Source organism: Oncorhynchus mykiss, chromosome 25 (genome assembly GCF_013265735.2).
Source record: "Oncorhynchus mykiss isolate Arlee chromosome 25, USDA_OmykA_1.1, whole genome shotgun sequence".
Taxonomy (NCBI): domain Eukaryota; kingdom Metazoa; phylum Chordata; class Actinopteri; order Salmoniformes; family Salmonidae; genus Oncorhynchus; species Oncorhynchus mykiss.
In genome coordinates this window covers 11016321-11043232 of record NC_048589.1, presented here as the reverse complement: position 1 = coordinate 11043232, position 26912 = coordinate 11016321, and the positions used below count along the sequence as shown (strand labels likewise).

General features: G+C 44.2%; 1 protein-coding gene across 1 annotated transcript in view; it reads left to right on the top strand.

Annotated features, from left to right (window-relative positions):
- The window catches only part of smyd3 (SET and MYND domain containing 3), a 193234-nt gene extending 171726 nt beyond the window's left edge, over positions 1 to 21508 (top strand). The window contains exons 11-12 of the mRNA XM_036962694.1: positions 20684 to 20792; positions 21215 to 21508. Of these exons, the coding sequence (XP_036818589.1) occupies positions 20684 to 20792; positions 21215 to 21316 (211 nt within the window). The 3' untranslated portion in view covers positions 21317 to 21508. The remainder of the gene's footprint in view (positions 1 to 20683; positions 20793 to 21214) is intronic.
- The last annotated feature ends 5404 nt before the right edge of the window (positions 21509 to 26912 follow it).

The window sequence follows — 26912 nt, the reverse complement described above, 5'->3', positions numbered from 1 at the left end:
GGTGACTTATAGTAAGCGATGTCTGCGACGTTCCAATGTCTAGATACGGTTGAGTCATGCAGTGCTGTTTAAAACATCCCAGTGTGTGTTATTAAGGGACGGAACCTCTCATTGATGAGCGAATCGAATAGGGAATAGACTCTACTATCTAGAGCAGAGGTAGTATAACCAGGGGTGTAGACCCAGGCCTCAACAGCCTTTCTACTGATCCATTTTCAGAAAAAGCCAAGTCTGTGGGGGCCTGGACTATAGAGCAATAATACTAACATATCCACTGTCTGTAGACTGAAGGTAGACCCCATTCTAAAAGACAAACCTAGCCACCTCAGGCCGGTACAGGGAATTGACTGTGTCCCATATGACTCTCTAGTTGTCATTAGTCTCTCTATGTCTGTGGCTGGAAGTACTGCTCTATACTGTATGGGGAATAGGGCAGAGACCTGAGAGAGGGATGAGATTTGGCCATTATTCATATGGGGTCAGTTGGTGGTCAAATGTCATTGACCGGAAGGTGACCCTATGTGTCTCGTGTGTGTGTGTGTGTGTGTGTGTGTGTGTCTCTTGTGTGTGCGGGTGCGCGCACGTGTGCCCTGCGGGGACTACAGGGTGGACTGAGTGTTACGTTATGGCCTAACGAGCTAAACAGTCCCGGATGAATTAGCATATGTCAATGAAGGTGGTTAAAGCAACCCACTGGAGCATTCCTCTGCTCAGCCAACTACAAGGTCCAGGGCTGTGTGTGTGGGTCAATACACTTCCTTCAGGAGTAGGACCTCCTTCCTTTGTCTGTGCCTCTTCCTAGTACGTAATGGATGTCCTCGTAGAGGTTCTTATCGGGGTATTTGAAGTGATGGGAACGGGTTGTAAAAGCGTCAATATCTATGGTGGAATATTTATTTAGTCTTCCCTTTCAGAGCTCCTAGAGTCGTGAGTTGTTGCGCAGCCCCGCAGATATGGCTCTCTTGCAACTTGTGGATCAAATCTTTACATCCCTGAATAACAATGAATACTCGTTTTGCATATTTTTAGATTTATCCAAAGTGTTGATCATTAAATATGACTTTCTAAATTGTAATATTACGGTTTTCATGATTGTACATATAATACACAAAAACAGTTTATACAGTCAGATGAAATGACATCAGGATCACATATAACCGGCTACATAGTTATGTTTGTGGCGGAGAATCATTTGTTAACGGCTCTTCATTTACCAGAGCCAAGACATCCTGTGGCGTGACACAGGGTTGGATATTTGGACCTTTGTTATTCCTCATCTATATCAATGACCTTGCTGAAGGGTCTTCTACCATACTTCCCCTTCTCCTTGCTGATGAAACCAATTAGATTTTATCACACAAGAATTTTGATTCACTAATTAATGAAGCCAACTCAGGCATGGCCAAATTTTCTGAACAAATTATCTTTAAATCTAAACATTTTTTTTATCTAACTTTATTGTGTTTACTGGTAAGAATAAGACAAAAAAATCAAAAAAAAAGAGCCAGAATCTCAATTGGTGGGAATAAAATGGAACAAGTCACATCCACTAGATTCCTCGGAGTTCTAGATCACATTCAATTTGTCTGCAGCAAAGTGATGAAATCGGTTGGTATCACCTGTAAGATTAGTGGTTTGGTTCACCAGGTTTGCTTCCTAACTCTATACCATAGTTTAATTGACCCATATCTCATTTACTGTAATATTGTCTGGGTGGGCCAGTACATATGCCTCCTACCTACACAAATGACTCATCATACAAAAATACATTTGCAAGAATAGCCACCTCAAATTTCCTGGCTCCGTCTGCACCTTTGTTTAAGAAACTCAATATCTTGTCTATTTACAACAATAATGTAAGCCAATTATGCACTTTCATCTACACATACTCATATCTCCCAAACAGTTTACCTAAACCCTTCAATGGATTCTTCCAGGTTCATTCTGAAATCCATCTGCAGAAAATAACACAAGTCACTGTGGTAACCGTCCCACTCACCACTGGCGCAGCTCACATAGTCCGTTCTCTATCAGATGTAGAGGTACCATACTCTGGAATTCTTATCTTCACATTGCCAAAACATCATCATCCCTCAATAACTTCAAGTTAAGACTGGGGGGTCAGCCTGATGAACCAAACGACTCAGTAATCTCCTCCATATAGCCTAACACTCACATGCACACACACACATTTAAACGAAAACATTTTTTGTTTGTTTTGTGATTACTGATTAATGAGGTTAAACATTTATAATTAGTAGGTTTTGTTATGTTGTTTTTTTAATCTGTATTGTTGTCTATCGCTTGTTTTCTCTGATGCAAATAAATAAATAACAAAATTCCATGAACACATTCATCCCAAACCTTAACCCTTAAACATAAGGAACATAATGTTATAACCCAATATAAAACCTTCACTTCTAAATTTGACGTTTGTGAGCAACTTCAAAATATGACTTTTGGAGAATGGTGGATAAACATCCGAATCTGAGATCACATTAGTAAAACCGTCAATCTTGTTTTGCAGGCTACTGAAGACCAAAAATGTCCATCAGTTACAATAGCTTACTTAATAGACTTCATGGAAATTACACTTCACAATGGCACACTTATGTTTAGATGTGTCACACACACACTTATTTATTTATTTGAAACTTAATTTAACTAAGCAAGTCAGTTACGAACATATTCTTATTTTCCATGACGGCCTAGGATCAGTGGGTTAACTGCCTTGTTCAGGGGCAGAACGACAGATTTTTACCTTGTCAGCTCGGGGATTCCATCTAGCAACCTTTCGGGTTACTGGCCCAATGCTCTAACCACTAGGCTACCTGCCGACCCACATGCATGCACGGATGCACACACACACCACACACACCCGGACCGACACCCATATTAGAAATCTAACTGGGCCGTGGGTTCAGACTCAGTTCACAGCTGAGAGCTCCCACAATGCACTGGACTCATGGCGACACCTTAGGAAAGGGGCAATGCTCCTTGTACCATTCACACGGCTCCAGATACACACACACACACACACACACACAATTGAAAACATATATAGGTCTTCAACTCCATCCTGCAGTAACAGGAAATTTGAAATATTTTGTGGTTTATAATTGATGGACATTTTTGGTCTTCAGAAGCCTTTTTAAACATCAAATACACTACTTTTCTAAATTGCTGAAAAGTTTTCCTGCAAAACAAGATTCACTGTTTTACTAATGTAACTACTACTCCGATTCGGATGTTGATCTACCTTTCTCTAAAAGTCATATTTCAAAATTGCACCAAACGTCAAATTTAGAAGTTTGGGTTAAAACATTATGTTCAGGCATTCATTCTGAATGTTTACGTTTAAGGGTTAAGGTTTGGGACAGGGTTAAAACCAAAAATACAAAATGAGTGTCTACCACTAGGATTGAACACGTGACCTTTGAATCCGGAGTCATATGATTACAAAAAAATCCAAGCCTACTTCATGGTAATAGCGCGCTGTTGCCCCTAGTGGCTGGTTTTGAAAGCGTTTTCCGTCATCCCCAGGACACGGACAGACGTCCAATTTCAAAGTCAATCGTAAGAATTCTGGCTGCTCCTGCGACAGGGTGATCAAATGAAGATCCTACATCTGTACACACACATCCCTTGTCCCAAACACACATGGGGCTACCACAATGGAGTGGAGGAGGCCATCGTCTCAGGATCTGTGGACTTCTAACTCCCAATATGTTCAACTGTAGCCGATGGGGGGCTGTGCCATGTAATGTTACAATAGATAACTACATTGAGAATTCTGGAATCAGATGTTGTAAGTTGTGCCTGTTATATCGATGGCAGTGGGATGCATGGTTCCAACGATTAATCTATGAATCCGTGCCACGGTTCTTTAGTGTGTGTGTGTGTGTGTGTGTGTGTGTGTGTGTGTTGTGTTTTGCCTTTGTGGGTCCATGTGTGCTTCCAAATGTTTATGAATATTCCAAATGCCCAATCGTTTGGAATAAGAGAAGGGTGCTTTTTGTTGTATTTTTAATAGGACAGTTACAGGAAGAGAAACTCAACCAGAGTAAAGCCACAGAAAACATCAACAAACACACTCCTCCATTTGTCATCCTGTCTTCCCAGAGCGAGGGAGAGGGAGAGATGCGTTCGGAAGTCTTGTGTTTAGCAACAACAAAGCTACTTCCCAGAGTTTTCCGATGTGTGTTTGCGGTAGATCCCAGTGTGTGCCTTTGTTTGCGTGCGGACGGGCATGCTTGTGCGCGTGTATGTCTGTTGTGTATATCTGTGTGTGTCTCTCTGTTGGCAGGATTCGATGACGAGGATCACACGAGCTGTGTCCTGAATTCCTCTAAGACAACTGAAGGCCAAACTGACTTCCTCTTAGATCTCACAGTCTCTCTATACACGCAACACATCATCACATACCGAGGGACAATGAAAATGTATGCCTTTCATACTTAATTCTAGTCTGAGAGTTCTGTCTGTTTGGTTGTGTTTTTCACATGTATTGCAGTGGATCACAGACTGCTAACTGCAGTAGGTTTCTGTATGCTGAATACTGTGGTGGTCGGTGCCGTTTAAGATGAGGGAGGACGATACATTTTTTTGTGAGCATGGCCTTTATTTCTATTACAGCATATTGGATGACTGTCATTCATATTCCATTCACCCAGCTCAATGTAACATCAATATGTTTAGGCTACTACATGATAGTCACATTTTCCCTATACCCATCATGAGGTTGCTACAACCTAGCCTATGAATGAACGTTTAAAATGTAGGTGCAGAGGACAAGAGAAATTTGAGTAAGGTGATCAACATTGACACATTCGTTAACGCCTTTCACAATCTTGCCTGCATCTAGCTGATCTAGGGTGTAATCATTAGTCCAACAGTTGCAAACGAGAGTTTCTATTGGACAAATTTAGGTTTATCCCCGTTTCATTCTGTTTGCTTCTGTTTAAAAAAAATAAGGTTTTCAGCAGAATGAATATACCCCTGATCACACGCAAACACAGTTAACTTTCATAGCAGCCACATATAAACAGCATGATCCTTTTGACCGTTGGATAATTCCTTTCCGCATTTACACGCTATCCTCCTCTGACATTTTCCTTTTGTTTGTTGGACTTCAGTGCACAACATATCAGCTGTCTGTGACCTGGTGAAAAAACCCATCCAAGCCAAACCTTCATATCATAACCACTAACCGCTACACACAACCTACATCGTTGTCACCATATTAGCAAACGTCAAGTCAACATAGCTACTAGAACTAACGCGTTAGTAAACCCGCTACAATCATGCAGTACAATGTACAGTTAGCAAGCAGTAAAGCAGTTACATTGGCGGGTCCCGTGGCAATAAATCAATAAAACCAAAAGCTTACCTTGACTTGGAGTTCCAGCGTTGGCTAGCCATAGCCAACTAGGTATCATAGCATCCCTCTCTGTTTGAGCCAGATGTTTGAATAAGCTAAACTAGCTAGCTGTTTTCGCTAGCTAAGTAAGTGAAAGGGAAAAAAATAGATAGATAGTTTTCTCTCTCTCTTGATTCTCCTTCATTTTTGAAGAAATGTATTCATTTAAAAACTGTTCAACTGAATATATTTAGTATAGTTGTATCTATAAAGGATACATTTTTGTAATGTTATTTTCATGAAATTCGCTGAGGAGAATGGTCCTCCCCTTCCTCCTCTGAGGAGCCTCCACTGGCTGAATAGGGTAGGGGTTCTCAAAGCTCTCCCCAGGGAAACCCAGAGGCTTCATCATTCTGTTGTAGCCCTGAACTAGCTCGCTTTATTCACCTGCTGTAGTCAATGGCTTAATGATTAGTTGACAATTGGAATCAGGTGTTGTGTGCTAGCTCTGGGACAGACCAACTACAGGGAACGGATGGGGGTCCCGAGGAGAGGTTTGAAAACCAGTAGGCTGACTGAGTGCAGTAAAGTAAAGTAACTCCATCCTCTGCAGTTCTCTGCTGTGCTGTTTGTTACTCACACGACCTCTCACCCTCTGTCAAAAGCCCTCTCATCTACCCTAACTCTCATTTTCCCTAACACACTCTCTTTCCATCTCTCTCCCCTCTGTCTCTCTCTCTCCCATCCTCTCTTACCTCTTACCCTCTGTCCATTGTCAAAACACCTCTCATCTCATTACTTGTCTCTCTCTGCCTTCCCCCTCTCTCCTTCTCTTTCCCTCTCCTCCATCTCCTCTGTCGTTTCTCCAACACTCTGCAGTGATTTGCTCTCTGCTTTACCTGCTGACACCTGTCACCTGGGGATACGGGGCTTGTTGTCATGAGCTGCCAATGTGTGTGTGCTTGTGCACGTACTTGTGCTTGGGGTGTGTGTGTGTCACCCATGGTTACAAGCATTAGTACACTGAGCCAACACGCTGCAGTGGCCGGTGTGAATTCATTTTTGATACTATGACAAATGTCCTCACGCCAATATCCAAGCATAGAACATGTCACCAGTACATGCCAATACAGACTGCTCTGCTATGGAGAGAAAGGGAGATGGACAGGGTATTTTACTTACAGTATGTTTCACAGCTACAGTGTGTGCGTGTGTCTGTGCGTGTGCGTGTGAGGGATGGAGGTCTTCTCTTTATTACGACTCGGCTGTTAAAGGAAAAGAAAAAGAGGGATGGAAGACTTGAACTCTGGATGAATACTCTCCGGAACCTTCTGTGAACCAGTAGCTGAGGGTCGCAGTCAGGCGATGCACTCGTCCTCCTCCTCACACGCACACACAACATGCACACACAACACGCACACACAACACACACACAAACACACACACACACACACACACACACACACACCCTCCCCTCTCTGAGTTCTTTGAGGTTCTGAAGAAAGAGGGAGGGAGAGAATGAAAAAATACAGAGGAACAAGTCGAATAGAATATTCCCCTCCAGGGGGATTTCTCTCGCCAGGTCTTGTACAGGTTACCAACACATGATCACACACACCTACAGTCCAATAAAACATGGAGACAGTAGACAACAGCAAGTTGAAGGCCAGTGGAAGACCTATCAGTGGGCGTGTTATTGCTCATGAAAGACTGCTCTGTGCTACATAGCAGATCACAGTAAGCGACTGTAGACAGTTGAATGGAAAGGAGCAGTCAGTAAAAATGTCCCAGAGGTTGCTAGGACGGGTGTAGCTTTGATTCATGATACACTTCTGTCAAAATCGGAGCTGCAGAAAGAGACAATAACTGCCATGCTGGAAGTGCAGTGTACAGCAGAGTAAGGGGCAGTTCATTTCAGGAAGTGCATTGAAACGCATGAATTGAATAGTGCCCAATGTTTTCTATGAGGATTTTTCAAAAAAATGATTTGGATTTTTTCAAACGTAATGTATTAAGTTAATTCCAGCCCTGGTGCTGGGTGATGGCCAGCATGCCAGCGAGGTGTGGCAGAGAGTAACGGCATACAGTCTGTAGCACCCTCTGTCACTGCTGTTAAAAGTAGTGGGGGTAAGGAGTGGGGGAGAGAGGTAAGGAAGGGGCCAGGAAAGAGACTCGACTCCCAGGAGCGTGCTCGGTGGAGAGGAGAGAGAGGGAGGGAGGCTGTTTTACATACAAGCTGTTGATGAATATAAGGAAGGAATCATAATTCCTTTCTTTCTCTCTCTCTCTGTGTCTCTAAGTCTCTCTCTCTCTCCCTCCAACTGTCTCCCCTCTCACCAGTGTTCTATGAGGTTTGTCTCACCTTTCCATGTGTTACTGGTGTCAGCGGTGGGATATGAGGGTCTGGTCAAAGCCATTGATCAGGCTGATCAGAGTATTGGCTAACTCTCATAGTGGCGTCAGGATCTATAGCAGGTCCCAGAGTCCAGCAGGAGGGATCTGGGATTGATTACGCCAGGCATCAGAGTGTGACGGACAAGAGCTCTAAATCCATGTGAGAGGGAGAGAGAGAGCGTTCTGTTTTTGTCTATAAAGGCAGATTAATAATGAGTGTCTTTACCGAGCGAACCGCATCCTTGGCATTCCCTAGCGCTTTTGAGTAGGGAGTATGTGTGTGTTTGCGTGGCATGAATGTGTGTGCCACGTGCTTTGTGTGTGTGTGTGTGTGTGTGTGTGTGTGTGTGTGTGTGTGTGTGTGTGTGTGTGTGTGTGTGTGTGTGTGTGAGTGATTTAATATTCCAGTAAAGTGGTCCCAGTGGAGAGACAGCTCTTTGTTCTTGGTAATGATCATGCCGGGGAACACTAATGTAGAGGAGGAGAGAGAACATCCCCCAACACACACCCTCCCCTTACTTACCATGGCAACACACAGCACAATTCCATATGTGTGTGTGAGTTTTCTCATGTGGTTAATCTCATATCGATATGTGTTTTCTTGTCCAGTTTATCGTGCTGTTATTCTGGAAAATGCACCACCATCAAGCAGCTCAGGGAAGAGATCCTCCAGCTGTTAGCTCGGCTGCCAGAAAAGAGGATGACCTGTTTTCTAACTGCACCGACCTTGCTGTGACCCTGGCAAACCAAATCTGTTGGAAAACGCCTCCTATAGTAGAGCTGTCGATGAGTCGGTTTAAACATCCTCGCTGGCACAGGGAAGAGAATAATTATCCCTGGCCCCCCTCCCGTGCCACCGAAGGGGTTCAGAGCATTTTGCCCTAGACGAGTACCTGGAGAAACTTTGCAACGACAGGAATGTCTCTTTTTGTTGACCACTTTGATCTGCTGTGGGAGCAACCAGCGTTTTTTTAAAGAGACAGGATTCACCCTAACCGCAGTGGCTCCGGGATTATTTCCAGCAAAATCACAACCTGTTTTAGAGACTGACAGACAGGGTCTGGTAGTGATTCAGTCCTCCCTGTCAGACTGACAGACAGGGTCTGGTAGTGATTCAGTCCTCTCTGTCAGACCGACAGACAGGGTTTGGTAGTGATTCAGTCCTCCCTGTCAGACTGACAGACAGGGTCTGGTAGTGATTCAGTCCTCCCTGTCAGACTGACAGACAGGATTTGGTAGTGATTCAGTACTCCCTGATAGACTAACAGACAGAGTCTGATAGTGATTCAGTCCTCCCTGTCAGACTGACAGACAGGGTTTGGCAGTGACTCAGTCCTCCCTGTCAGACTGACAGACAGGGTCTGATAGTGATTCAGTCCTCCCTGTCAGACTGACAGACAGGGTCTGGTAGTGATTCAGTCCTCCCTGTCAGACTGACAGACAGGGTTTGGCAGTGACTCAGTCCTCCCTGTCAGACTGACAGACAGGGTCTGATAGTGATTCAGTCCTCCCTGTCAGACTGACAGACAGGGTCTGGTAGTGATTCAGTCCTCCCTGTCAGAATAAGCAACAGATGACTTGGAAAGCATATCAACTCCTGTAGAAATGGCACTATGGTTATTGTGAGTAGCCTAATTTATGTTCCTTTAACTCTAGTGAGTTTATACAAATGGCCATCTCCTACCATTTTGATAGATTGGAGACTGTCAGAAAATGTGGTTTCTAGTATTCAAAATTTGGTTGTTATTCCGTTGGTTACCTTGAGGCAGATGCCCTAGGGGCAGAGTGGCCCGCACTCAATGAATAGGGCGCTTATAATGTCAGAGCAATCACTAGTAAAACCTTTCTTGTGAATGACCTTACTGAGCGCAAAGTTGATTGCATGTTTCTCATTGAAACATGGCTGTCTTCAGACTGTTGTGTTGCTCTTATTGAAGCCTCGCCCCCGGACTACAGAAATGGGAAAAGGGGTGGAGGGACAGCCTCTATTTTTACTAATGCTCTCATCTGTAAGGACATTTTGTTTGTTGTCTTTTTTTGAGCATCATGCTATACTGTTTAAATGTCAGCCACCAGTGCTGGCTCTAACCCTGTATAGACCAACAAATCATTGCTCCACTTTCTTTCCTGATTTCTCTGAAATATTGTTCTTGAGCTATGATAAAATTGTTGGGCGATTTTAGTATTCATGTTGACAAAGACACTGACTCCATTGAAGTAATGAGTTTTTTTAGCTCTGTGGACATTATCCAACATGTTACTGGACCCACCCATAACCACGGACATACTCTGGACCTGGTTATTACCAAGGGGCTTTCTACTGGGCCCAACCATAACCACGGACATACTCTGGACCTGATTATTACCAAGGGGCTTTCTACTGGGCCCAACCATAACCATGGACATACTCTGGACCTGGTTATTACCAAAGGGCTTTCTACTGGGCCCAACCATAACCACGGACATACTCTGGACCTGATTATTACCAAGGGGCTTTCTACTGGGCCCAACCATAACCACGGACATACTCTGGACCTGATTATTACCAAGGGGCTTTCTACTGGGCCCACCCATAACCACGGACATATTCTGGACCTGGTTATTACCAAGGGGCTTTCTATTGAAGCCTCCTCTATTGTTGATGTTGCTTTATCTGATCACCACTGTGGATTTTTTTTACCACCTTTTTAACCATACTACAGGCTAATACTGAACGCATTATTAAGAAACGCTATCTGACCTCTGAAGTTGCTACAGGTTTTACTGAGTGTATGAACAACACTCCACCTATTCCGCCTTCCCTTTCTGATGATTTAGTTAATATCAAAATCAAATCAAATGTATTTATATAGCCCTTCGTACATCAGCTGATATCTCAAAGTGCTGTACAGAAACCCAGCCGAAAAACCCCAAACAGCAAACAATGCAGGTGTAGAAGCGCGGTGGCTAGGAAAAACTCCCTAGAAAGGCCAAAACCTAGGAATTAACCTAGAGAGGAACCAGGCTATGAGGGGTGGCCAGTCCTCTTCTGGCTGTGCTGGGTGGAGATTATAACAGAACATGGCCAAGATGTTCAAATGTTCATAAATGACCAGCATGGTCAAAAAATAATAATCACAGTAGTTGTCGAGGGTGCAGCAAGTCAGCACAGGAGAGGTCAGGAGACACTGTGGCCCCATCCGATGATACCCCTGGACAGGGCCAAACAGGAAGGATATAACCCCACCCACTTTGCCAAAGCACAGCCCCCACACCACTAGAGGGATATCTTCAACCCCCAACTTACCATCCTGAGACAAGGCCGAGTATAGCCCACAAAGATATTTGCCACGGCCAACCCAGACAGGAAGATCACATCAGTGACTCAACCCCCTCAAGTGACGCACCCCTCCTAGGGACGGCATGAAAGAGCACCAGTAAGCCAGTGACTCAGCCCCTGTAATAGGGTTATAGGCAGAGAATCCCAGTGGAAAGAGGGGAACCGGCCAGGCAGAGACAGCAAGGGCGGTTCGTTGCTCCAGAGCCTTTACATTCACCTTCACACTCCTGGGCCAGACTACACTCAATCATATGACCCACTGAAGAGATGAGTCTTCAGTAAAGACTTAAAGGTTGAGACCGAGTCTGCGTCTCTCACATGGGTAGGCAGACCATTCCATAAAATGGAGCTCTATAGGAGAAAGCCCTGCCTCCTGCTGTTTGCTTAGAAATTCTAGGGACAATTAGGATGCCTGTGTCTTGTGACCATAGCTTACGTGTAGGTATGTACAGCAGGACCAAATCAGAGAGGTAGGTAGGAGCAAGCCAATGTAATGCTTTGTAGGTTAGCAGTAAAACCTTGAAATCAGCCCTTGACTTAACAGGAAGCCAGTGTAGGGAGGCTAGCACTGGAGTAATATGATCACATTTTTGGGTTCTAGTCAGGATTCTAGAAGCCGTATTTAGCACTAACTAAAGTTTATTTAGTGCTTTATCCGGGTAGCCGGAAAGTAGAGCATTGCAGTAGTCTAACCTAGAAGTAACAAAAGCATGGATTAATTTTTATGCATTATTTTTGGACAGAAAGTTTCTGATTTTTGCAATGTTACGTAGATGGAAAAAAGCTGTCCTTGAAACAGTCTTGATATGTTCGTCAAAAGAGAGATCAGGGTCCAGAGTAACGCCAAGGTCCTTCACAGTTTTATTTGAGACGACTGTACAACCATTAAGATTAATTGTCAACAGAAGATCTCTTTGATTCTTGGCACCTAGAACAAGCATCTCTGATTTGTCCAAATTTAAAGGTAGAAAGTTTGCAGCCATCCACTTCATTATGTCTGAAACACAGACTTCTAGCGAGGGCAATTTTGGGGTTTCACCATGTTTCATTGAAATGTAGAGCTGTGTGTCATCCGCATAGCAGTGAAAGTTAACATTATGTTTTCGAATGACGTCCACAAGAGGTAAAAATATATAGTGAAAACAATAGTGGTCCTAAAATGGAACCTTGAGGAACACCGAAATGTACAGTTGATTTGTCAAAGGACAAACCATTCACAGAGACAAACTGTCTTTCCGACAGATAAGATCTAAACCAGCCAGACCTTGTCCGTGTAGACCAATTTGGGTTTCCAATCTCTCCAAAAGAATGTGGTGATCGATGGTATCAAAAGCAGCACTAAGGTCTAGGAGCACGAGGACAGATGCAAAGCCTCGGTCTGATGCCATTAAAAGGTAATTTACCACCTTCACAAGTGCAGTCTCAGTGCTATGATGGGGTCTAAAACCAGACTGAAGCATTTCGTATACATTGTTTGTCTTCAGGAAGGCAGTGAGTTGCTGCGCAACAGCCTTTTCTAAATATTTTGAGAGGAATGGAAGATTCGATATAGGCCAATAGTTTTTATATTTTCTGGGTCAAGGTTTGGCTTTTTCAAGAGAGGCTTTATTACTGCCACTTTTAGTCAGTTTGGTACACATCCGGTGGATAGAGAGACGTTTATTATGTTCAACATAGGAGGGCCAAGCACAGGAAGCAGCTCTTTCAGTAGTTTAGTTAGGGTCCAGTATGCAGCTTGAAGGTTTAGAGGCCATGATTATTTTCATCATTGTGTCGAGAGATATAGTACTAAAACACTTGAGTGTCTCTCTTGATCCTAGGTCCTGGCAGAGTTGTGCAGACTCAGGACAACTGAGCTTTGAAGGAATACGCAGATTTAAAGAGGAGTCCATAATTTGCTTTCTAATAATCATGATCTTTTCCTCAAAGAAGTTCATGAATTTATTACTGCTGAAGTGAAAGCCATCCTCTCTTGGGGAATGCTGCTTTTTAGTTAGCTTTGCGACAGTATCAAAAAGAAATTTCAGATTGTTCTTATTTTCCTCAATTAAGTTGAAAAAATAGGATGATCGAGCAGCAGTGGGGGCTCTTCAATACTGCACGGTACTGTCTTTCCAAGCTAGTCGGAAGACTTCCAGTTTGGTGTGGGGCCATTTTCGTTCCAATTTTCTGGAAGCTTGCTTCAGAGCTCGGGTGTTTTCTGTATATCAGGGAGCTAGTTTCGTATGAGAAATGTTTTTAGTTTTTAGCGGTGCAACTGCATCTAGGGTATTGCGCAAGGTTAAATTGAGTTCCTCAGTTAGGTGGTTTACTGATTTTTGTCCTCTGACGTCCTTGGGTAGGCAGAGGGAGTCTGGAAGGGCATCAAGGAATCTTTGTGTTGTCTGTGAATTTATAGCACGACTTTTGATGCAAACGTAATAAAATGGTGGTCCGATAGTCCAGGATTATGAGGAAAAACATTAAGATCCACAAAATGTATTCCATGGGACAAAACTAGGTCCAGAGTATGACTGTGACAGTGAGTAGGTCCAGAGACTCCATAGAAAATTAAGGACAACCATTGATGCCATAGCTACAGTAAAGTTTAATAAGGCCACATCCAAATGGAGTGCCCCTTGGATGAGTGTGGATACGAATCAATTAAGGAAAAATTGGAGAAAGGCAGAGCAGAAGTGGAGAAAGTCAAAGTTGCAGGTCCATTATGATCTTCTGAGCGAGCAACTTGGCATTTATAACAAGACAATTAGAAATGGCAGACAGGCTAATTTTTCTAGCTGGGTCACTAATAATCCAGAATAATTCCAGAGCGCTCTTCTCAACCATGGATTGATAAATCCTACCCTTTTTAGAGATAAGATAACAAACATTAGGCTGGGTATCAGTCAAGCAAGACCTGATGAGAAGTTTGATGATATGTACCCTAGCCTACCAGACAAATGCACGATAGATTTATTTTCCCTGGTTGACACAGACATGCTCAGGAAAGTGATAATACAATTTAAGCCTCTACCTATCCCCACCACCTTCTTTAAAAAATTGAATTCCATATCTGAATTAGTGCAAGCTATTGTTAATCACTCCCTGTTAACAGGGACTTTCCCCACTGCACTAAAAACGTTTTTGTGCCCAGCACAGAGACAGGCTAAGTTAAAGTGGTAAATTATCTTAGTGCCAACACAGATGCTGAACGGCTCTTTGTCCTTGTACTCTTGGATTTTAGTGCTGAATTCGACAATGTTGACCATAATGTCCTTCTGGACAGACTAGAGAGGTGGGCTGGCTAGGCCCAGTTCTATGTTGGTTTTGGATCTATTTAACCGGTCGAGAGTTTTTTTGTAACCCTTGGTGAACACAATTCAGAGAAAATGCATAAAACATGGCGTTCCACAAGGTTACATTTTGGATCCGGTATTGTTCAGTGCATTGGGAAAATATTCAGACCCCTTGACTTTATCCACATTTTGTTAAGTTATAGCCTCATTCTAAAATGGATTAAATAAATACAAATCTTCAGCAATCTACACGCAATACCCCATAATGACAAAGCAAAAACTGTTTTTTAGAAATATTTGCAAATGTATTAAAAACTGAAATACCGTATTTACATAAGTTATCAGAGCCTTTAGCAATGAGACTAGATATTGAGCTCAGGTACATCCTGTTCCCATTGATCATCCTTGAGATGTTTCTAAAACTTAATTGGAGTCCACCAGTGGTAAATTCAATTGATTTCACATTATTTTTAAAAGCACACACCTGTCTATATATAAGGTCCCACAGTTGACAATTCATGTCAGAGCAAAAACCAATCCAATGAGATTGAAAGAATTGTCCGTAGAGCTCTGAGACAGAATTGTGTCAAGGCACAGATTTCTGAAGCATTTAAGGTCCCCAAGACCACAGTGGACTCCATCATTCTTAAAATAAAGAAGTTTGGAACCACCAAAACTCTTCCTAGAGCTGGCCACCCGGACAAACTCAGCAATCGGGGGAGAAGGACTTTGGTCAGGGAGGTGACCAAGAACCCGATAGTCACCGATGGGCACCCGATGGTCACCCGATGGTCACACACCATTTCTGCAGCACTCCACCAATCAGGCCTTTTATGATAGAATGGCCAGACAGAAGCCACTCCTCAGTAAAAGGCACATGACAGCCCACTTGGAGTTTGCCAAAGGGCACCTAAAGACTCTCAGACCAGATTCCCTAGTCTTGTGAAACCAAGATTGAACTCTTTGGCCTGAATGCCAAGCGTCACGTCTGGAGGAAACCTGGCACCATCCCTACGGTGAAGCATGGTGGGGGCAGCATCATGCTGTGGGGATGTTTTTCAGCGGCAGGGACTGGGAGACTAGTCAAAATTGAGGTAAAGATGAACGATGCAAAGTATAGAGAGAGCTTTGATGAAAACCTGCTCCAAAGCGCTCAGGACCTGAGACTGGGCCGAAGGTTCACTTTCCAATAATACAACGACTCTAAGCACACAGCCACGACAACGCAGGAGTGGCTTCGGGACAAGTTTCTGAATATCCTTGAGTGGCCCAGCCAGAGAGCGGACTTGAACCCGATCTAACATCTGTGGAGAGACCTGGAAATAGCTGTGCAGCAACTCTCCCCATTCAGCCTGACAGAGCTTGAGAGGATCTGCAGAAAAGAATGGGAGAAACTCCCCAAATACAGGTGTGCCAAGCTTGTAGCATCATAACCAAGAAGACTCAAGGCTGTAATCTCTGCCAAAAGGTGCTTCAACAAAGTACTGAGTAAAGGGTCTGAATACTTATGTAAATGTGATATTTTTTAATATTTTTTATTAGCAACAATTTCTAAAAACCTGTTTTTGCTTTGTCATTATTGGTTTTGTTTGTAGATTGATGAGGAAAAAAACTATGCAATCAATTTTTTGAATAAGGCTGTAACGTAGCAAAATGAGGAAAAAGTCAAGGGGTCTGAAATCTTTGAGTGCACTGTTTATTGTCCAACGGCTCTGTGTTACCCCTTGGCAGCATTATCAGAAAGCACAGGATTAGATTTTCACTACTACGCAGACGATACACGACTTTGCATTTCTGTATCACCCGAGGATTTTAGCTCGATTGATACATGATTAGACTGTATTAGTGATTTAAATACGTGGATGGCTCACAACTTCCTCCAGCTAAATCAAGACAAGACCAAGGTACTTATTGTTGGAGTCAAAGCATAGACAGAGAATCTGGCCTCACATTTGAATTCACGGGTAATAAAGATAAAACACCAGGTAATGCTCTCCTGTCTGGTCTACCAAAGAAAGCGATTGGTCAACTGCAAAACATACAGAATGCTGCAGCACGGGTACGGACCAAGACCAGACGGAGAGCATTACATTACATTACATCGGTCTTAAGGTCTCTGCAGTTTTAGAATACATTTTATGATTATTCTATTGGTTTTTAAATCAATCCACGATTGTGCACCCCAATACGTGTCAGACATGCTTTTAAGTTATGTACCCAGTAGGTTCCTCAGGTCCTCTGTCACTGGCCTTTTAACTATCCCAAAGCCTAGGACCAAGAGGCATGGAGAGGCAGCCTCTAGTTATTGTGCTGTATAAATTAAACTGGATTTGATTTGACTTTTAAAAACACACATACACACACACACACTGCCTTAAGCAGCGTGGGCAACCCTGCCTGCATACAGTATTGACTGCAGTAGGTTTTACAAATGTAGACATGACACCATGGCTTTACCCTTAGGACATTTATGTTACTGATAAAGTCAGTCATCTAGCACACATGTTTGAATGCTGGGAGGAAATCAACCAGAAATCAACCAAATCAACCATACACTACTCTACATGCTGTATTAGTTACAATAGAGCGGTTGATCTGAATAGTGGAATTAGCTGAATTACCTGAATGGATCTTGATGAGACCAATGGATGATTCCAGTTCTTTTGAAGAATCCCCTAAGAATGATCTACCACCACGTTCAGCCTTCATCTCTTACAAAAGTAGTTTCTCATGGAAGGTACTTTGTCTTTCTAGGGCATCTAAGACGTTGTTTGGTCTTTGGTGTAGTTGTTTACATGTTTGTGGATTGTTTTAGTTGGCTTGCTGATGGTTCGTAAAATCAGACAGCTTTGGTTTGGGCTAGATGGAGTCTTGACTTGCCATGTGATGTCTGTCTGTCTATCTATCTGTCTGTGTTTCTGTGCTCACTCTCTAATGCAGACCTCTTTTTTCTCGGTGTGCGTGTGTTATGTGTGTGTGTCTGCTCCACCTGAGCAAAAGATACATGTCATTACTGTTTAATTAAACCCATTTCTTCTGTCTCCCAAATTGCAAACATTCCCAAAGATTTCTCCACAGTGTGATCTCTCCCAGTCTCCCTCTGCCAGAGAGAGATTTGGTTCCAAGTTAAAGTTGAGAAAACGTGTGTGTGTGTGTGTGTGTGTGTGTGTGTGTGTGTAATATGAGAAACCACCCCAGCATTGACTTGTAATTGGAGATTTAATTGGATAGTTCTCTCCTTGAGTGCGTTATAGCCAAACAGTTTTTGTTGATAAATGCTTGAGGCAGAGAAAGTGTGTGTGTGTGTGCGTGCGTGAGCTTGTGTGTCTGAGCTCCTCTCAATAAGTCATTGAGGCGTGGTGAGTGCTCCACGGCACTCTGTGTGTTTTTGGCCTATTGAGCAGTACACCAATTACTGTGATATTAATGAACCCATGGCTGGACGTGATAAGAAATAATATGGCTCTGAAAAACCTACTTTAATGTTGACATTTAGTGTTCCACTGTCTGCCTCTCTTTATTTGTTGTCGTTCGGTTGGCACTCATCAGAAAGATGTCACTCAAATGATCTATAGTCCATTTGATTCTGGATGAACTTTTCTATAAATGTCAGGTGGCTTCCATCTGTCCCGGTGACACATTGTGTAATTCAGGGGTGGCCAACCCTCCTCCAAGAGGGCTAGAGCAAAATCTGCACCCAGTGGTTTTCCAGGAGAAAGGTGGGCCACCGCTGTTGTAAAACCAACACTTTCAACTGCAATCAAGTTGACGTGAATAAACCATGAGGAAGGGACTGTTTTGGAGTTACCCAATTCTATGGCATCTGGTGTCGCTCTGCTCTCCTGTCTCAAGATGTCCATATAAACTACCGTTTGTCTGTTCACCATAAACAACAACAACATTGGTTGGTTTGGGTTCAAGAGCCGTTCCCCACACAAACCTGTTGTGTAGTGTTGCAAGTGTATTCTCTTACAGTGTGCATTCTCTCTCTGTGTGTGTATTCTCTGTGTGTCAGTATTCTCTGTGTGTGTGTATTCTCTGTGTGTCTGTATTCTCTCTGTGTGTGTATTCTCTGTTTGTGTGTATTCTCTAAGAGTGTGTATTCTCTGTGTGTGTGTGTGTATTCTCTGTGTGTATTCTCTAGAGTGTGTGTATTCTCTAAGACAGTGTGTATTCTGTGTGTGTGTGTGTGTATTCTCTGTGTGCATTCTCTTAGAGTGTGTGTATTCTCTAAGCCTGCGTGTAATCTCTAAGAGTGTGTGTATTCTCTGTGTATTCTGTGTGTGTGTGTATTCTCTAAGAGTGTGTGTATTATCTGTGTATTCTCTAAGAGTGGATGTATTCTCAAAGACTGTGTATTCTCTGTGTGTATTCTCTTAGTGTGTGTATTATCTGTGTGTGTGTTCTCTGTATGTGTAATATCTTAGAGTGTGTGCGTATTCTCTAAGAGTGTGTGTATTCTGTGTGTGTGTGTCTATTCTCAAGGAGTGTGTGTGTTTTCTGTGTGTATTCTCTAAGAGTGTGTGTATTATCTGTGTATTCTCTGTGTTCTCTAAGAGTGTGTTCTCTAAGAGTGAGTGTATTCTCTGTGTGTGTGTGTGTGTGTGTTCTCTAAGAGTGAGTGTATTCTCTGTGTGTGTGTGTTCTCTAACAGTGCGTTTACACTATACGAGCGGCACTCGCCTAGCCACACTAGCCCCGGCCTCATGTGGGTGCTAGCAAGCAAGCTAGGTAGTGCTATATATCAACAGCCATTGTCAGTCAATCCAGTAGTGGTTGGAAGCTATTGGGAAAATGGTCACTCGAGTGGCGATATCGCAGAGGATTTGAATAAAATTCAGTTTTCCCCAACTTTAGTCCCGCCCTGTTTAGCTCCCTCGCCCATGCTCGCATCACTCAACAGTCCCCCGCCCACTTCTCTTCTCTTGCTTTCCTGCCATTGGAATTGAATGTCTTCCATTGTTTCACAGCGCGATATCGCTTCCTAGTGTAAACTACCCGTACGAGTGTGTATCCTTTCTGTAAGTGAGTTTGTGTTCTGTAAGAGTATGTATTATCCGTGGGAGTGTAGATTCTTCATAATTCAACCAGGGGCATGAGGCTCTGCTCTCTGACCTATTTGGATAGGGCACTCTCTGCTCTCTGACCTATTTGGATAGGGCCCTCTCTGCTCTCTGACCTATTTGGATAGGGCACTCTCTGCTCTCTGACCTATTTGGATAGGGCACTCTCTGCTCTCTGACCTATTTGGATAGGGCACTCTCTGCTCTCTGACCTATTTGGATAGGGCACTCTCTGCTCTCTGACCTATTTGGATAGGGCACTCTCTGCTCTCTGACCTATTTGGATAGGGCACTCTCTGCTCTCTGACCTATTTGGATAGGGCACTCTCTGCTCCACTTTAACACAGACACACAGACACACTCTTCTCTCTCTCTCTCTCTCTCTCTCTCACTCACTCACTCACTCACTCACTCACTCACTCACTCACTCACTCACTCACTCACTCACTCACTCACTCACTCACTCACTCACACACACACACACACACACACACACACACACACACACGTTTTGACATGTGTATTTAAAAAGCTGTTGGGGTACAGTTTTAATCAGCCCCCTGATTAGCTATCCCAAATGTCGATAGATATTATCATGTCTCATACCTTCGAGGGGAATACTGGTATAGTCTCTCGCTCTCTCGCTCGCTCACTCTCTCTCCCTCACTCTCTCTGTCTGACATGATCTCTCTGTGCGTGTTTATATATGACATGATAGTGCCGTTCTAACCCTCACGGCTCTATGATAAGAGTGTAAAGTCGAGCGAAGTAAATGCTTATTTCCAGAGATAAACCAATGGTCATATTTACCCAGATAGTGTACCAGTTAGTGCACCACATTTGGTATATTTTGATGCCAGAAAACACTCTTCTTGTGTTCTCTCCATTTTACCAACCTCCTCCTCTATCTGCACCCCTTTCTCTTTCTCGTTTACCACTGGAAGAAAAATGATTCCTTAACAGAAGAACAGTGGAGTGGAAACGAAGCGCTACTCTCTCCTGTCTGTCTAGTATAACTGTCTTTGAGCACTGTGAGACAGACCTGGGTTCAAATAGTATTTGTGTTCCTCCAAATACTTGAGAGCCACACTTACGTCAGCTTGTCTTGCGAAGTGGAACTAATGGAACCGTCCCAGAACTGCAAAACCTGCCCACCTGACACTCCAGTCAGGCGTGTTCGAATGCTCAGATTTTGCTGATATGAAAGTTGCCGTCTTCTTCAAACTGGCTGTACTCCCACCCCACTAATCACCCCTCCCCCCTCTGTCCCCAGGCAGTACTACCCAGACCCCCACCCTGCCCACGCCATCCAGCTGATGAGAGTCGCCAAGCTCCAGCACTTTCTGGTTCACCTGGGGGACGCACAGCACACACTGAGACTGGTGAGCTGGGCAGTGAACCATTGTTATGGCTGCCCTATCCCCGTCTCCCCTCATCTATCTCAGGGCTCGGTTCAGGGGGTTGCAACGTTACAGAACATTTAGGTCCCTCACACTCTAATCTAGACCTCCAGCCAGTTCCACTGCTGTCTTTCTTCCTGTCTAATCAGGGACTGATTTAGACATAGGACATCAGGTGGGTGCAATTAATTATCAGGTGGAACTGAAAAACAGCCGTACTCCAGGCCTTGTAGGGTAAGATTGGAATAATCCTGGTTTAGATAGACTTTGTACAACAGATACAGTATGAGTTTCAGGCTGGTAGCATGTAGAGAGTCATGTCAGCTGTAGTCAACATATTTGTACGGGTAAGGTAATGAACACATCACTGAATACACCCCTGCTCTCTCCTGTCTCCCCTGCAGGCCTATGACATCATGAAGGTTACTCACGGCAACCAGCACCCCCTGACCTCTGACCTCATCAGGAGGTTGGAGGAGTGTCGGGCGGAGTTGGACCGTGCCTAGCAACCTGCCCTAGCCACCCGAGGGGATTCGAGAAGCCCATGGCTGTTCGGAAAGTAGCACCTGTTTTTAGTGTAAGGACGGTGAAGTGTTATTGGGTTGATATTGAATCATTTCTAGAGCTTCATTTTAGTTTTCATTTTGTTCCCTGTCATTCTTCATAACCCATTAAACACACTGAAACAACCTCTTTAACTGCGTGTGAGCTGGATTCAGATCTGTCTCCTTGTCTGAGCTGGTTCCTGTGTACTTGTGTGTGTGTGTGTGTGTGTGTGTGTGTACACACTTATCTCCGGATATGGCCACACAGTGTTTTGCTAGTTAACTCCCCCTAAAACTGGCCAGCGTTGTGACTAGAGAGACATGGATTAGGGCTCCTGCCCCCCTCCTCCCTCAGATAGCATCCTGCAGAGTGATGTCACCTGCTGGGAGGGAATAGCACCCTGGGTGTGTGTCTGTCGGCATAACCCGGTGCTGTATGCTTGTTGGGCGATTATAGCAGAGAATGGAAGGCACTGTTGTGTTCAGGAGAACCCTAGTCTTGTCTTTGTGGGTTTAATAGAGAGGGCTATCAGTTGTACCATCGCTGCTTTTGTGTGTGTGTGTGTGTGTGTGTGTGTGTGTGTGTGTGTGTGTGTGTGTGTGTGTGTGTGTGTGTGTGTGTGTGTGTGTGTGTGTGTGTTTAGCAGTGGCCTATCAGTTATACCATCTCATCTCTCTGCATGTCTCTCTCACTTAGTCCTAACCATCTACTTCCGCTGTTAAACCTTACATAAACCTTAGGTAAACCTTGTGTACACTGATGACTGTATTTCCCACTGTGACAGTGGGAACACAACGTGGCATTCGGCTGCTGATGGACTGACTGTGCGGTCTAAGCTGTGGATGGCGTTTCTAATTGGTCACTCTGGGGTGTTCCTGATGTAGCTTCTAGCTGGGGGTTTGTATGGCTCTTTGGATGATTTCTAATTGGTCACTCTCTCGGGTGTTCCTGATGTAGCTTCTAGCTGGGGGTTTGTATGGCTCTTTGGATGATTTCTAATTGGTCACTCTCTCGGGGTGTTCCTGATGTAGCTTCTAGCTGGGGGTTTGTATGGCTCTTTGGATGATTTCTAATTGGTCACTCTCTCGGGGTGTTCCTGATGTAGCTTCTAGCTGGGGGGTTTGTATGGCTCTTTGGATGATTTCTAATTGGTCACTCTCTCGGGGTGTTCCTGATGTAGCTTCTAGCTGGGGGGTTTGTATGGCTCTTTGGATGATTTCTAATTGGTCACTCTCTCGGGGTGTTCCTGATGTAGCTTCTAGCTGGGGGTTTGTATGGCTCTTTGGATGATTTCTAATTGGTCACTCTCTCGGGGTGTTCCTGATGTAGCTTCTAGCTGGGGGGTTTGTATGGCTCTTTGGATGATTTCTAATTGGTCACTCTCTCGGGGTGTTCCTGATGTAGCTTCTAGCTGGGGGGTTTGTATGGCTCTTTGGATGATTTCTAATTGGTCACTCTCTCGGGGTGTTCCTGATGTAGCTTCTAGCTGGGGGGTTTGTATGGCTCTTTGGATGATTTCTAATTGGTCACTCTCTCGGGTGTTCCTGATGTAGCTTCTAGCTGGGGGGTTTGTATGGCTCTTTGGATGATTTCTAATTGGTCACTCTCTCGGGGTGTTCCTGATGTAGCTTCTAGCTGGGGGGTTTGTATGGCTCTTTGGATGATTTCTAATTGGTCACTCTCTCGGGGTGTTCCTGATGTAGCTTCTAGCTGGGGGGTTTGTATGGCTCTTTGGATGATTTCTAATTGGTCACTCTCTCGGGTGTTCCTGATGTAGCTTCTAGCTGGGGGGTTTGTATGGCTCTTTGGATGATTTCTAATTGGTCACTCTCTCGGGTGTTCCTGATGTAGCTTCTAGCTGCGGGGTTTGTATGGCTCTTTGGATGATTTCTAATTGGTCACTCTCTCGGGGTGTTCCTGATGTAGCTTCTAGCTGGGGGGTTTGTATGGCTCTTTGGATGATTTCTAATTGGTCACTCTCTCGGGTGTTCCTGATGTAGCTTCTAGCTGGGGGTTTGTATGGCTCTTTGTTAAGGATGATCTTTCCCTGAACCTCCGGTTGGAGGCTCCCTGACTCCCTGCTTATTCTCTCCTGATTACTGGTATCCTTCAACTGCGATTTCTGGGAACCGGGGAATTTGGGGGAAATTACTGGAATTGTGCAACCCTAGTGATGGTGTTACTTCCACAGCCATCTTACCAGGTCTCTCTAGTGATTTGAGTCTCAAAAGGATGACTTCGGCTCCGCCCTATAGCGACTGCGTCACGGCGTGCCGGTAATGGCACTAACACACGCCCTCATATTATTGCTTTCGCATAACCGTCAATTTGTCCACTGACAGATGAACTCTCAGGTTTTTATGGAATTTTTTATTTTATTTTACCTTAATTTAACTAGGAAAGTCAGTTAAGAACAAATTCTTATTTTCAATGACGGCCTAGGAACAGTGGGTTTAACTGCCTGTTCAGGGGCAGAACGACAGATTTGTACCTTGTCAGCTCGGGGATTTGAACTTGCAACCTTTCAGTTACTAGTCCAACACTCCGATTTGATCCAGCCGTGTCTAGCTAATATGACTTGAGGTGTACTGTATATGTGACCGATTGGTGTCGATGCCTATATGCTTTAGCTCTGCAGGCTAACAGTTTTGTGGCACGCGGGGAAACTCTGGTTCGAACCCAGTCAGTCTGAAATGTCTGTCTGTCTGTCTGTGGAGGACAATGAGAGAACTAGATATCACCCCCCCCCCCCCCCCCCCTCTCTCTGCAGAGAACTATACAATGAACAGACCATTTCTAAATCATCTATTACTCTCAGATTGGATTCACGATCATCTCTTCAGCTTCCATTTTGATAGGCTTGGCTTTCTTTATTCCCGTCACTCTCTCCCGCCCTCCCCCTTTCTCTCGCCCTCCCTCCCCCCTCTCTCTTTCTCTCTCTGTGATGAGTGGCGTCTGAGAGCCCAGCAGGAGAGCCAGAGATAATCAAAGGGACATCAGAGATGTTTCACCCCCGCGCCCATCCCTCTCTTTCTTTCTCTCCCTCCCTCCATCCCTCTCTACACCGCCTGTCTGCCTCTCCACCTATCAAGGCATCTTTCTCCTAGGGACATTTTTCTTCCCTTTTTATCTCTCTCTCTCTCTCTCTCTCTCGCTCTCTCTCACACACTGGTATAAACCAGTGTTCCAGCGGTGTAAATGCTTCTTTCCCCCATTTAAAGGCTACTTACCATTTAAAAGCCTGCTATCCAGGTCCTGTGGAAGAGGCAGAAGAGTGAGTCTCCCAGCCCACAGTAAACCTCCCTCAGTGCTGATCAGAGACAGTGATATGGCGAGATACAGTCGGATACAAAACCTCAATCGTTTTCTTCCTTGTCTGAACATATCTTATCGCACGACTATCCTGTTAATGAACTGCGTCGTGGATCAAATGGCTGCGAGCTGTGGGAGAGTAGATGATCAGGGACTGGTTGGTTTCCACTTCAGAGACAGACGGAGGGAGAAGAAGGGAGAGAGAGAGGGAGAACACACACACAGATACCTTAGGAGAAACATCCACAGTCACACGTTACCATGTTTGTGAGTTATACCAAAGGGTTGGGTCAGGGTGCTGAGATTTACAGATGTGTCCATGTGTAAAGACAATGGGGAAGTACTGTGGATACAGTAAGACAGGGAAAGAGAGGGAGGGAAAGCTCCTATTCTTCATCCACCAATGGGATTTGTTCTCTCCTCTCTCCTGGGCCCCTCACCCCCTTTCATGCGCCCATGGACAGGCCTCTCCCCCCTTCTCTCCTCTCCCCTCGTGTGGGTGTTCAAAGCAGGGTGTCAGGAGCAACGTTTCATCCAGGGGCTGAGAATATAGAACCCTAGTAGCCTTTCTCTCTCTCTCTCTGTCAGTGGCAAAGTTATTGTACTTGCGGAGCGACATTAATATTACAAATACATTCTAATGACAACAAAAGGCTCATTTGGTCGCGGTCGCAGGCACTGATACTGCTTCTCCTCCATTGGGCAAGATAAATGACTATTGTAGGCCTACACGCACACAGTAGAAGTAACACCCAGTGAGATGTAGAGGCAAAGAGAAGGATGGCTCTCTGCTGTTGTATGCTAATACCGCCACTGGGGAGGACCTGAGAAGGAATGATGTGTTACAACGTAGACAATCTGTTACATGACAGACACTGCAGCTAAACCTGGGTGGATGGAGCCTGGTTTCACTAAGTGGGTTCCATCTATGGTAGAAATTGGTTCAAATGCTCAGTTCGTAATATTACTCTTACTAGCCCCGTTTAGTAAGTCCTTTGTTCTGATCTTATCTACATTATGATTGTGCCCATATTGCTTTGTGGGACGATGGTTGTTTTACTAACACTCATATTCAATCTGAGGATTGTTGAGCACGGTAACTGGGTGGATGTGTAGAAGAAATTGAGAGAATAAATTGACAACTCATCTCCTCCAATACAATCCTTTATTTACAGCAATCCTTGCGTCACTGTCAGATTCTTCAGTCCGTTTCTCTGTTCGAAGTGTTCCTTTCTGACAGTTACAAACAGACATGGGTCGGGTTCAAGCAGGCACAATTAGGAAGAAACATTGTTGGTCCAACTTTTTTCATTTCCCATTTCAAACTGGTTTATTTCTCCCCGTTTTGTGCCTTCTGAACACAACCATAGTCTGTCTCTCTGGTCTGTGCATCTGTCTCTCTCAAAACACACACACAAATTAGCCCAGCCAAAGCACCGTAAGGCCTAGCTAGCACGGGATGGGACTACGGGTAAATTCCATTTCTATTCCGTCTTCTCAGGAGACGTTTTGGCTGAATACCATTTCAAGATTTGAAGCCTGCTGTTTTGTTCAGTGAGGATTTGTTCCCTTCCCGAAATGGACTAAATTAAGTTGTGTCCAATCCTGCTATCTACAGTAGGCTACCTCTCTCACTCCTCTCAGAGACTGTGCAACCAGAGGAATAGATCTCTTTACAACACATCCGACCCCATGACAGCGGAGTGGGACGTTTCCATGGTGACAAACACAGACGTGACCAGGGTGTATTCAGGAAGGTGAGATGTTCAAACTTCGCAGATAGAAATGTTACGAATAGAGCAGACTCGATTCCCTAGCCTTCAAGACAATCATCTTTTTTTATCCACAACACGTTTCTACGCGCAGGTTTTGTAATGTTGCAGCCGAACGTGACTCTGGAGAGTACTATCTTCAACAGGCTCCAGGTAGAAGCTGCCCTTAGGAACAGATCTAGGATCAGATTACCTATCCTGAATCATATCTTAACCATTAGGGGACTACGTCTTCCTACCCCCATCAAATCGTACAATTCCCATCTCAAAGGAGGAAGTAACAAACCAAAATAGCGGAGGAAAAAATCAAATCTCAAATAAAGACAATAGTGTATATGTTGTAATCTATCTATATATGAAATGGGCTCAGCATATGTACATTATTTTGTCTTTTTTTGAATGCATAGTAACTTTGCAGACCAAAAGGTGTGTGGATAATGCATTATACAATACAAGCAACTCTCGGTTCCAG